Source organism: Erythranthe guttata, chromosome 14 (genome assembly GCF_056151865.1).
Source record: "Erythranthe guttata isolate IM_541 chromosome 14, IM_541, whole genome shotgun sequence".
Lineage (NCBI taxonomy): Eukaryota > Viridiplantae > Streptophyta > Magnoliopsida > Lamiales > Phrymaceae > Erythranthe > Erythranthe guttata.
Genome location: NC_142546.1, coordinates 19,922,604 through 19,936,499, shown reverse-complemented (window position 1 = coordinate 19,936,499; position 13,896 = coordinate 19,922,604). Strand labels below are relative to the sequence as shown.

Genomic DNA, 13,896 nt, shown 5'->3' with positions numbered 1-13,896 from the left:
GTTGTAGAAATCGTGTAGGATTGTGTTTCATAAATATCGATTTATTTAGGTTCAAACAAGGGTTTGGAAGAGTCTATCTCGTGCCTATATAAGTGAAACATGCTAGTGAAGAACTTTGGAGCTTTTGTTGAACAAAAATACATCTAAGTATTGAAGTTTTGCTAGGACATCACGTGGAGCAGTATTGTGTCATCGTTGTTGCAGTAGCGACACATACATATTTGCTGTAAATATCTTAAGAGATGTCATCCGTCATCTAATTAGAGTTCAACCCTGAAGAAAGTCCAAGAAAGTATGGATAAACAAGCAACGTGAAAAAACAAAACGTTCGAGTTATGTACCATAACAGCTTAAGATTTTAAAAAATAATCTTTAATATTTTAATAAGTCTTATTTACGTACATTGTTGCATGCCATTTATATAGGTGCTCAATTCAATTTTAATGTACACTTTAGCTTGGACTTATAACAAATGGTTATGTTACAATAGGAAAACAAAAATGGAAAAGAATAGAGTAATTACACAATATACATATTTACTCAGTTTCTGAAGATGCATAAATAAATTAAATAATCAATCGTCAGCTAAACTAAGAAAAATGGCAGTTACACTCCACATGCTCTGGTTTTCATTACCAAATTTCTTATATTTTTTATATTCTTTAATAATTCATTTGTCCATCCACATTTATTAATTCGTGGGGTATTTTTTTTAATTAACACACATCATAAATGTATATTAAATGTCTAACATATTTTATTTATTTTAAATGTACAATGAACATAACCATTCATCATACCTCATTTAGTTTAAACAATGGATACAATTGTCAACAATTTGGATCGTATTCAAAGTCCACCATAAATGCAAACATCCATGAATATTTTACTTTATAAGTAGTATTTTACAATTATATATATGTCAAGCGTGTATTAATTAATAGCCTAATCAAAGATACATAATGCATGTGTATATATGGCCAAGATGAAGTTCTTAGGAAGTAATATATGAAACACAATTTATAGCAAAAGATTCAAATTGTTCAAGTAAACTTTGTTAAAAGTACGAGACATCCGAAAAGTATTCCTGAATACATACGGATTCCCAAGATCAGTATGTTCGAAGTAAAGGTCACCCTTACTTTGCATTATTTTCCGCAATTTATTTTCTTTCTCGACTTGTCGATATAGGTTTTCAGGTTGCACTCAAGCGTTGTCAAAAAAAAAACAATGTAGATAAACGGTAATATTTGATTCCTAATGTTTATATATATACGAGCTTCACGTATTTTATGATAAAAGATCAGTCATAATGCATAAGAAAAGAGCCTTCAAGCTCCTATATATTTGGTGAATTTTTTATACATAAAAAAAAAGATATACAATTTTCAAATAATTTGGTGAAACGAAAGGGTGGAAGAAAATTAAAATTTGAACTTAAGCAAAATGCTATTAAATTTTTTTAGTACGGGAATTATTTCCATTGGCTATTAGTACGGCACACTGGGAGAAAGAAAAAAAAGGACGACTTGTAAAGTCCTTATAGACTCAATTTAGTACACTCCAAACCGCTAGGAGGAACTGATTTCGCAAAAGCCATACTAAGAGTCCGTTTGGCTATACTTATTTTAAATAGCTGATAAGCTCGATCTTATGTTTGATAAATTGTTTTAAGAGCTTATAAGATGATACGTTTTATTTTTAGAATTAAATTTTGAAGTGTTTGAAATTTGAATAATGAGCTTATAAACTATTTTTACAATTGTAAGATCTTAAATAAAAAGTGAGGTAGAACCGCAGAAGTATTTTTTAAAAAATATCTTATTTGCTCTCCAATAGTTTACTTTTTTTAATTTTTAAATTTTTTTATCAAACACTTTAAAAGAGCTTATTAGCATCTTTTACCAGCTTATAAGATTAGCCAAACACCCTCTAAGAATAACGGATGCTACGAAAACATAGAGATCTTTCGTTCTATTCGAATTTAAGCCAAGGGGATAAAATATCTCCTGGGTTTCATAAGAGTTGCGCAAAAATTCTACATTTCAAGGGTGCAAAGAGGGATTCACCATTTAACCTATATTAATAATGCATAGGGTAACTTATACTTACCTGTCCTGAGATTAGGTGAAACACTGAAACTAACTACACAAATCGTCCTTGAAATTCGATTCCATGATAAACCATATGAATTTATGTCGTATAAAATAAAATAAAATAAAATAAAGTTACCTGAATATTCGTAATCTGGTGCAAAGTCTAACAAGAATCTTGCATCACCATATGTCATAAGTTTTTGCTGTTTCCTTTTCTCTGATAAGATGCATATCTGAAAAGCTCGTTACTCGTATGGAGTCTTCAAGAAGATTCGCTACATCTTTAAGAATGTTCCATGGCCAACAAATATTGGAGAAAGACTATATCATACCTATCATACCAAAACTCAGAAAATTACGTTCGATTTATTACACTTCCAGCATGGTCTGATGACCTATAAAAGAAACGGAAAAACAAGCAGCAATTTGGAAAGAAAGGCATATAACAACAAATGGGAGATGCATATATGCCTATTATACATCAAATTTTGAAATCAGAAAACTTACTGGAGGTTCGTGTGATGAGCGAGGTGGACGCATGCTGTTCCTTTCGAGGAGAGAAATTTGAGAGCGAGGGTGTACTATTATTACAGACTTCAAGACTACAGCAATGAACGACAAAACATACCAAAAAAGAAAGAAAAAAAAAGTTGACACGAGCAATCGATGGGGCACTAATTTACTGACTACAAATCCAATCCAAACTGTGTTGAACCCAAGATAAACAAACTTATTCCACATAGCTATAGAAGCATTGATGCGTAAAATACAACATGTGAAGCATGAATGTGTGAACTATGAGTTTCCTGTACAAAAACAAGAAATCGGAAACTCTTACCACCAACCTGAAGAAAACTAAACTAGATCAAAGTCACGGGGCAATGAATATTATTCACGCACGGTATTAATTGTCAAAAATTTCGGAATCATTAAGAAAACGGGGCTGGCATCTCCAAACTAATGTTATAACTTATAATCATGATCTACTAATGATTAATACATTGGTAAGTTGGACTTGAAAACTCAATGATATATGATATTTAATATAAGCAGCACTACCATGTTTATGTGTTATATATAAGAAGAAATTTGTAATGTTGTCTCAACAGTTTCTATATACATGTTCCTGTACAAAAAGGTGGGTGATATTCTATGTTAAAACTGAGCTAACCACTTACTGTGACACTGAATTGTTAAAATCTAGACAACCTAACTTCTAACTATATAGCAGAGATTTAGACAACAACAAACTGATAGAGCAACTTCCATCAGAAAAAGTCATCAAACGCCCCCTCCTTGTCATTTTCCCACTTCTCCGTTCCTGCACAATACAACCATCGAGAGAAAAAAAAAAAAAAACATATAATGATACTCTAAAAACAAACAAATAAACATATTTATGAAGTTTCTTACTGCAATTTTATTTACCCCCCAAAAAAAATAAAAAATAAAATCGTTGATACTAACCTGAAGTTTCAGGTGTTGAAAGATCTCGAACAATGAGCTGAAAAGCGCCAGAATTGCAGGAAGAAAAGTTTGGTGGAGTGGAAGCGGGAGCTGGGAAAGTGAAATCTGAGTCAGTTGAAGTGGTATCAGATGAGGCGGAAGAATCATCGTCCATGTCATGTTTAGCAACGAATCCCGAAGTTGAAGTTAAGTTGGATGAGGCACATAAAATCATTTTGAGCTCCGAAAATTGCCCAGACATGCTGTATATCATCCTGAAGCACACTAGATCATATCTAGTATTAGTGAAATGACACATGTGAACTTTTAATCTGAATAGATGGAACTCATTTAACAATATAAATGTATCGACACGAATTACTAAGTGTTGTTAGATTTTAAGAAAAAAAAATTATTTTCCCGTGTTTTAGTTTAAGTAACAAGTTTACCATCCTTTATCTCTTTGGTATAGTTCCTACAAAGATTTTACAGTTCAGACCACCACTTACAAACTTCTCACCTACACATCACACAGTTGTTTGTTTAGTGGCATTGGCAGGGGAAGAGGGCAGATCTTATATGATAATAAATGTTTGTATGTACAAGTATATCTGCAGTTCAATTGTTAAATAGTTTGTAGTCATGTTGAAAAGCTCCTTCTTGTAGGCATACATGCATCACTTTGGCTGAAGTACGGATACATACATACAGACATACATAGTTCCACACACACACTGTGTGTGTGTGTGTGTGTGTGTGTGTGTGTGTGTGTGTGTGTGTGTGAGACAATATGTGTAAATGAAACATGGTTTCAAGGGATAAGCCTGCCTCATACCACATTTCTTCAAGATAGATTTATCAATTTAGAGAATCACAAATATCCTTAAAAATGCCACAGAATAAAAAAAAATGTGCTGGACATTCAACTTTTCAGTTCAAAGATACAGTTTGCATAAAGATAATGTCGTAATGGAGTACAATACTATTGTTACCAATAACTATGTGATTTTCCCAAAAAAAATTAAGAGAAAACTTATGCAACCAACAAAGATCAATTCAGGCAATTCTAAAGTGAAATTTCAGTAATATTATGTGATGACACAAACATATGTCAGCCCATTAACATTAGAAGAGGGAGCTTGTAGCTTACTAATGTAGTCCGTTTCTACTTCTAAATAAATATCAACTTTCAAAGGGAAATAGCTAAGAAAAATCAAGCAACATATACGTTACTTTACAATAATTATGGTACCTGTTCAACGATTCCTGAAGTTGATGAACTCTTCTCTCTGTTTCTCCTAATTTCTGACGCTTTGCCTCTTCTGATTCCAAAGATTCAACGTACTTCCTTTGGAAATCATCAGATCGTTTTCTTTCAAATTCTAACAAGTCCTGTGAATTAGAATTGCACTGAATGCTGAATTTAGTAGCTCTAGCAAACAATGAGAGTGGGAGTGTTATGATACATGTCATCCAACTATTGTTACCTTCAATTTTTCCACTTGTGAAGTTAGAGCCTCAATCTTCTCTGTATCTTCAAATGGAGCCGGGGTTTCTTTAGTGATTGAGGATTCTTCTTCCGATGCTGTCCAATACGCCTCACATTCTTCATGAAGTGGACCATTTGTTTCACCGACCATGTTCTGCAACGTTTTCACGAACTGCTTCAACTTCGCTATTTCTTGGCACTTCGCCTCTTCCATGTCAGCCTGACACAAGAATTCTCAATCTTAGGTAAAATCCAAGAGCACTAAAAGGCATGATTAACTACCATTGCATTTCCCTCAAAAAAACTACTGTTGCATCTTTTGCTGAGTTAATAATGTTCACGCAACTTACTGGAACATGATTCATAATGCATACATCGCTGAAGCGAACATAATGAATAAATGTGCAGTTGTTAGCAAATGCTGGTATTTATTTGCATGTTTGCACACATAATGATGATATATATACATATAATTGGACACATATATAAGCTATGGACATGTATATAAGCGCCTCTACATACATATTTACTTATTATTAAAATCATACAACAAGATATACGCATATACATATGAGAGAGAGAGAGAGAGAGAGAGAGAGAGAGAGAGAGAGAGAGAGAGAGAGAGAGATAGAGAGAGATTTTATTTGTAGGAAAGAAAAAGCATAAGAAAATTATTTACCCTCAGACGCCTTTCTTGCTTTAGCCGTAACGTCAGGTCTTCCACTCGCTTTTCAAGCTTATCCTTAGCTTCTTGAAGAGCACCCGTTTCTCGTGCAGCCTAAAGATTAACATGTCCATTAAATGTGTTCCAGTACAATGATTTATCAAAAGATGAACACTACAAATAATCAATTTCTCTCATCCATTTTGAACTAAGAGAAAAGAACTTATATAATCCCCTTTATCCTAATAACCATAAGCAGTCAATTGATAAAAATATATTGCAACACTGGTCAGCCAACCTTAATGGCATAACATAAATCCACTTGCATTCTGGGGCAATTAATTAGGCACTATTCAAACGAGGACAGCATTATAGTACAATTTGACACTAAAATTAAAATGTTAGGCTGATAATGCGTCGGTTCACAATAAATATTTTTCCAGCAGTGTAAGAACAGAGAGGTCTACCATTTTCAGTTTCCGAAGCTCTCTCCTAGCAACCATTCCCCTCCATCCACACTGGATCACAATTGTTGCATTTCTAATTTTCTTGTAGTGTGAAAAGGCTATATGACCACGCCAGTGGGCCTGAAAATAATTGTTTGTTTGTTTAACGCATATCATCAATTGGCTCGAAATTCCGCGGAAAAAGAATTTAAAATCACCTGTATAACAGTTGCTGACTTGCTTCGTTTCCTATATTTATACTTATTGTGTGCAGCCATTGCTCTCATGCCTGTTTGCAGTACAATAACCGAGTATTTGAGTCTACTGTAGCTTTTTCTGCTTATGTGCCCTCTCACATTTGTCTGGATTTTAAGAGACGCCGACTCCCTTTTCAAATAATTGTAAAATCTGGTAGCAAGCACTCCTAAAAGCCAAACATCAACTTTGTTACATTAACTAGCATGAATGAGGTGGACTAAATGTTCGGAGAAGTAAAAGATAATCAATGAACCTCTGATTATGGATTGAATACAAACTGATGCCCTATACACTGCAACAAAGTGCTTCAGATCATTATGACTTCTAAATTTTGCTTGTATCGTCTTTGCTGCACCACTAAGTTTTATTGCTCTTTGGGAATCTAAATCTGCCATCTGACCAGATCTCAGGAAGATCTTAGTTTTTCCTATCTGCGATTAAATAGAAGCTACTGAATAAAACACAAAAGGATAAGAAATGAAAAGGTATATCCATAAATAGACTCGGCATCAAATTAATAAACGACACAAACATCAAGTAGATATTACTAATACATTCATAAGCAAGGAAATGCAAATCAGCTATTCTAGTTTTACGGCTCAAGCCAACGAGCAGAATACTGATACACACTACTTAATAAGATATAAACATCAGGATATGCTATGACTGAAACATTAAGTTTAGTATACATCACAAATTGCTGATACTGAAAAACTAGACTCAATTGTTTCCATATGTGAATGGAAGAGGAAATAGAAACCCAGGAAAAAAAGAAAAAAAAACACAATTTTATTTTTGGTATATTTTGGTTCTCATATTTAAGAACAATGAGTATTGAGGATGAGATGACATTCACATTACCTGAGCTCCAGCAAGACCGAGCTTGTCCACAATCTTTTTGCATGCAACCATTTCGTCATTACTTCTCATGTTATAATGCAAAGAAAAGCGTTAGTTCATCGGATTATTAAGAAAGAATCATAAGAATATCAAACACAAACACTTACTTTTCTTCCAAGATTTCTGGAGCAAGAAGTCCAAACCGATGAAGAAATTCAGAAAATGTCTTATGAGTAGGGTAGCCGGAACAGCTAATTCTAATTGCCTCTAATACACCCTGACAATGGACAAAAAAGATAATTACATTTAGAGTAATTTTCACAATTAATGATTCTGAAAGAATCTAATAGTTACAAATGTACTCACACCACAACGAAGTTGCTGCATGATACTGGCATTTTCAAAAATAGTAGGCTGGAAATGATTATTAGGTTTCACGCATCTAATGTAGTGAGGTTCTGTAGAATTCAGCGTCTCCATCAATTGTTGTAGTTGTTGCTGCACCAAATTAATGAAAAAATCAGCTTCAACCTTCTTACAGAAGGACCAATAATTTTATTGGTTAGTATTCGAAAATTTTAAATGTATATATTAAAGGTAGTTTGTTAAAATATATAAGAACTGTCCACTGAAAAAAAAAGGACCTGTGATAAATAGAATTAACTTATCCAAGTCAAATGATCAGGAGACTCAATGCCACTATTTCAGAAGCTCATTAGATACCTTACTAAAGCATTCCTCGAAATCAAATGTGTCATAACGAAAGGGACAAAAAAAGAAAAATACCTTGAAGCGAGAACCTATCGATGAGAACTTGGAAGATTTATTTGAAGATTTTGTTGTCTCTTCTGGGAGTGGAGGAAAGAGTGCTGCTACAAATGGGCATTGGGAAGCAGTTAATAGGTCTTGATGTTCGGCAACAACGTAATCTTTGTTTTTATCCAAAAACTGATCGGATTGGTATTGAACCTAGAAGGAAGGAAAAATATAATGAAAATGTTCATCTCACTGAATCACAAAACTGCACATTTAATAAATAACAAATAAGATTCAGATATTACCTCTCCAGCATAATGAGATATTGTAAAGTCGGTACGTGCCAATTTTGGTTTAATGAAACGCTTGTGGTTTTTAAATGTTTGATAAAGTTTTTCTGAAAATGTCTCATGTGTTGACTTGGGGAACATACTGGGAACAGAAAAAAAACAAATTAGTTGCAAATTAAAAACGATGAAAGTATAAACAACTATCCTTTGCAAGCTACCTACAGGCAAACAAGCATTACCCTACCAGGCCTCATCAAGAAGAGCAATGATTCCTCCAGGTTTCTGCAAAGCCCAGTCAAAAGCAATTGTGTAAAGAAATTACTTTAACACACATTAAAGTAGAAGTTGGAATTTATAAGAAAACATAGAAAGATGTTTGGAAGCTTGATAAAGTTTATGCATATCAAGAATTATCAACAAAGAATATATTGTGCTTTTCAGAAAATATCAGATTGAGCATCTGAGCTTAAGTTAAATAACACTTGGACATGTGTACAACCGACAACTAGTTTTGCCTGCAATGTTTCCACTAAAATATATAATCAAATAGATATGATATACAATCTACAAATTTTATAGGCTTTGAGAGGCTTATTAACAACTAAATTTAGCCCAGTGAATAGCAGTGTATAATTATATAGAGAACCTTTTCAATAAGATCCAGGACATCTTGGTTATCAACAAATTCTATGTAGCTCCAGTCAATCTCCTCCTTTATATATTCTTCCTGCTCCGTCTTGAAAACATGCTGAACAAAGAACATACAACATTTCAGTATTTTGTTGACCATAGAATTTACGATCTACTACCGAACATGTCAAAATGAGTACCTGATTAAAATGTTGCTGCAGCTTTTCATTAGTAAAATTAATGCAGAACTGTTCAAAACTACAAGTATAATATTATAGTTAGTCTGAGCACCTAAAAAGAGTTGGTATATAATCAACTTCCAAATAATATCATCCAATACTTACCTGTTAGTTTTAAAACTTTCAAAACCGTATATATCAAGAACTCCAATTAGACTTTTCGAGTTTGGATCTTGCCCGATGGAGAAATTTATTTTGTCTACCAACCTGCAGATTTTGCGAACCTTGCGTCAAAATGACTAAAACATGGAGCAAACAGTTACCGGATTTTAAAAAATGCAAGTAAAAGACACCACAATACACACTAGCATTATACCAGTCAAACAAGCGTGAATATATCGTCTTAGCTAACCCGTCCCTGCTCACTAGTGCACCATCAGGATCAAGACTTCTTTTAATAACTTCTTCTGGGGTGACCATCACACGCCTCAGTAATGCATCTTCCAGTGCATTAGGATCACACCTTTTATTGAAAAAAGAAAAGGAAAAGATAGACTCAAAAACTAATACACTCGTGAGAGACAAGAGTATAACAAGTATAAGTACTCCAATCATACATGAGAAGCTCGGCTGCAGTCTGAAGATGGAACTTTGATACATCATTCTCGAGAACTGAGGAATCAATATCCTCCCCCTTAGTAAATGTAACATTACCAAGGTGGAGAATAGCTGCAACTACTCTGAAGATTGCATCCTAAAGAGAAGTAGGAGATATTTTAGTTACCTACAGAAATAGAGCAGATGGTACTAATACTAATCTAATGTTTCTGTACCTGCTCATTTTGACTAATTCCAACAACATCCATCGCCTTCCTTGTTGCCAAATAATCGTGAGCATCATTTACACCAACTAGCTCGTAGCAATTAGATTGATTAAGATAGTGAAATGTATTTGGATGTCCCAGCTTATACTTCTCGATTTCCTGATAAGATGTCAAAATATTCGGGAATATGATTTCTTATGAGAGGTAAACTATATAAAGGAAGATAGTGGGGAAGTAGACTACCTCTTGTGGCGCTGCACATAGAAGGTAAAAACAGTGATAATTGCGTTCGGGATCTGATATTTGGCAGACACGAGATCTTTCCAGAAGATATGTTCTAATAGCTGCTCCTGATATTCTTCCATGCTTGTCAAACTGAAGTTCAACAAATTTACCAAATCGGCTGCATATCATAAATTAGTTAACAATTTGAAATTTACTGCTAATAGTTTTTATCGTTGCAAAAGTTTTACATCAGGGTTTAAGCAAGGTCTGACCTTGAATTATTATTTCTGACAGTTTTTGCATTCCCAAATGCTTCAAGAACTGGATTTGACTGTAGACAACCACTCAGTAAGATTATCAGCGTAACAGAAAATATAATGATAAGTGTATAAGTAATACATCTAGATTTTCTTTTAAGTGGTTAACGCAACTTCAATGAATGAAACTACAGGTAGAAACTTAGAAACACCAATCTTAAACTCCACTTGTGCTCAAAATTGTTTTGCATGTAATGAAGTCTTCTCTTAATTTACAATAGTACAGAGTTTCTGCAACTTCTATTTACAAATTTTAAGGAAGGTATTTCTGAAGTTTACATGTTTGTTTTTAAATCTTCATAAGTATAAATACAATCAACAAAATATTCTACCTTATTGGACTTTCTATATATAAAACAATAACTACCATCATTTAACAAAACAAAGTTCAAACCCTTTTTATTTCACTCATTTTCTGAAGATATTTGACAAGCATCCCTATTTCCAAAGCCTACATCTTAACAGTCAACCATATTTTTATAGCATAAACTACTTTTCAAAGAAGCCTACACCTTATTTTTGGAAAGATGAATTCCCGAAAAAATAAATTCCAAATCGACCTGTGAATTCAACTAGTCAAACTTAGCTACTCACAAACCCAAAACTTGAGCACACACTACAAGAGAAACTTTTCAGAATATTGCCAAAAAATACTTTTCATGCTAATAAGATAAAACTGCCGCCCTAAAACAAAATATTATACGACTAATTTTACCTCAAGAACTTGTTGTTCAACTGTTCTCCCTTCAGCTCTGTTACGACCACCCAAAAAGGCAAGATATTGCATAAGCATCTTAGTAGTTTCAGTCTTACCAGCACCACTTTCTCCGCTTACCAATATTGAGTTACTTTTACCCTCATACCTCATCGCCCTAATTAAAAAGAAAAAGACTAAGACATTACTGGAAGTATCCTTTATGAAAAAATTCAGAGAACCCAAGTCTAGCACATTATCACCTGAAAGCAACGTCTGCAATGGCAAAAACATGAGGATTCAATTTTCCAAGTGGTGCTCCTTTGTATTGTTCCATCATATGGGCATCATACAAGTCTGGAAGTCTTTGAAATGGATTGATTGCAATAAGAATGCCCCCACTGTAAGTCTGCGATAATAATTAATATCAGAGCAGGATATAATAATATTATGATGAAGATAGATGTCTATAGACTAAACATACTGCAAGCATCATAATTTGTTGTTTCCTCTTGCCAGAACAAACAGAAACTAAAATATAAATATTATCTTACATAGATCTTATTGAGTTGGTATCTTGTTGCCAAGTTATGCAGAACTCCGGGTTCATGCAGATAGGATAGTTTGGTCATGTCATCAACTCCGCCATCAGGTGTATCCTCGTCTTTAGGGTATACTTTGGATAGATTAGCAACAACCTTGATAATTCAAAGACTAAGTGAATAATATGAAGTGTCACAAACCAACTAAACTTTTAACAATTAACAAGCTTCCCGGAAAAATGAATTCATACTACCATAGGTTTTCTATAACCTTGATATATTACTATTCCAAGAAAATAATTGTTAATAAGAAGAAAGGGTTATGTATTTCTCTAAACGAAGAAAAAGCATAAAATTAAATTTTTCTCTTATCCACTTGAATACAAATGAAAACCTGGAGATAGCGAGAAATTATGAACCTAGTTTCAGATAAAAGTCCGTTACACAGTACATCAGTTACCAAATATGCATTCCAACTATTACAATGATAAGAGCAAACAACGATATCTTAGGGAATATACAAATGTGATAGCCAGTAAATGAAAAAAATGAAAAAATTGACATCTGAATAAAGAAGAAAAAAAAGATATCACTCTCCAAGCAACATGCAGTTACCACAAACTAAATGGTCAAAAAGTATGTCAGATGAAAGTTTTCAATATCTAAGCCCGTCGAAAAATAGATTGTTTCTATTTCCAAGCTCAGAGCATAAAGTAACATAGCACTCAGTAGTAGGCACTTTATTATATAGAAAAACGAAGGTTAATTCATTTATTTTATCAAGCCCTTCAATCTACAAAGGGTAATTTACCGTCTTCTCATCGGATATTTGAACCTCAACTTCGTCTCCTTTAACATTAATCACTTGCCCATCAATCCAAGCAATGTCTGGGTCTTCAACCCAAACACGAGAACCTGCAATGATATTGACTGGGTTGCCCTGTATTCAAAATCATTAGATTTTTTCAGAAATATAACTTGAAGAAAAGCAATGTTTATAATATATTGAATCTAAGTGCAATTCTTCTACAGGAAACAAAATCATAGTTCAACTTTGAGAAACTTTACTGAATAGTGGTTGTAAGTCCACACCAAAAATAACCAAGTAACATCAAATTATAAGTTCATTTCGCAGGAAGATTACTATTTAAAGACTAATTTATTTTTTGTTTTTTTTTTATCTAGATATATCCAAATTCACATGCTAGAATAATAATTTTTTTTAGTATTAACTCCTACAGAAATCAAACACATTACAATATTCTATAGTTCCTAAACATAATTCAAGAATTAGCAAATCTAAATACTCAAAATTGCAGCAAATGTCCCAAAAAATCTCATAAACTCCTTACAAATTAACAAGGTAAAAAAAAATATCAAAATTAAAGTTGGCAAAAATATAGTTCATGTAAAAATACCATCTCGGTTCAACAAATAGAAGGCCTCGACTCCATCTGATCAAGGAAGAAGAAAACAAAAAAAAAGCCTCTTATTTTGGATTCAACAGACCCAATTGTTGATCCCCAATCTCGAACGCAATTTCCATTAATCCACACAACGAGGCACCTTCCTTCTCGTCAAAATGTTCTAACCCTAGAAAATTGAATTCCGCCGTAATGCCAGAGACGACGGAGGCAGGAAAAATTCCGGTGAATCGTACGGCTAGGGCGTGAGAGATTTGAGTTTTTGGGTTTTGATTCGTGAAAGGGGGTTGTTGTGCTGCTGCGGATCCAGGCTCGGTGCGAGGACTGGGAAATGGGGTTGTGTGGAAGAGCGGCATTGTTCTCTGTGAATCCTACTTTTTCGGAGCCGTTGAATGCTTTGTGTGGTTGAAATGCTATTTTTAGCGTGGTTGAAATGCTTTTTTTGGCGGGGTTGAAAATGAAAAGAAACAAGTACGACGTAATATAATTTCATTTCACTTGTAAATTCGAAATTTCCTTTCACTTGTAAATTCGAAATTTCCTTTCATACCCCTGATTGGTTTTAATTTTATTTATGAAGGCTTGCATGTATTCTACGTAACAACTTTTAACGTTCCGCGTTCTGAACATGTTTCGTGTCGGAAACTCGAAGACACCTGCCGGGAACACCTTACTGATCATTTTGCAATTTCTAAAAAGTTTTTAGAACATATTTGAATAGCAAAATTTTAAATATTTTTGTTGTTTCCCTAATTATTTACATGGTTTAACGATGA

The 13,896-nt window shown here is 33.7% G+C and overlaps 1 protein-coding gene across 2 annotated transcripts; it reads right to left on the bottom strand.

Annotated features, from left to right (window-relative positions):
• Positions 1-3,135: 3,135 nt before the first annotated feature.
• Positions 3,136-13,579, bottom strand: LOC105950142 (myosin-9). Of its 2 annotated transcripts, none has more exons than XR_001172167.2 (27): positions 13,115-13,550; positions 12,508-12,636; positions 11,709-11,852; positions 11,418-11,563; positions 11,176-11,332; positions 10,416-10,474; positions 10,162-10,321; positions 9,928-10,077; positions 9,712-9,848; positions 9,471-9,617; positions 9,260-9,361; positions 9,116-9,173; positions 8,932-9,033; positions 8,530-8,567; positions 8,301-8,427; positions 8,026-8,208; positions 7,606-7,737; positions 7,407-7,516; positions 7,261-7,321; positions 6,653-6,830; positions 6,360-6,565; positions 6,163-6,282; positions 5,711-5,809; positions 5,030-5,251; positions 4,795-4,934; positions 3,564-3,827; positions 3,136-3,417 (listed from the first exon to the last, which is right to left on the bottom strand). XR_001172167.2 is itself a non-coding variant. In XM_012973460.2 (27 exons), the coding sequence occupies exons 1-27, from the start codon at positions 13,115-13,117 to the stop codon at positions 3,365-3,367; spliced, it is 3,417 nt and encodes a 1,138-aa protein (XP_012828914.2). In that variant the 5' UTR covers positions 13,118-13,579; the 3' UTR covers positions 3,136-3,364. The 2 variants fall into 2 exon arrangements, 1 of the variants encoding a protein (XP_012828914.2); XM_012973460.2 differs by having other exon boundaries at positions 3,564-3,817; positions 13,115-13,579.
• Between the last annotated feature and the right edge of the window lie 317 nt (positions 13,580-13,896).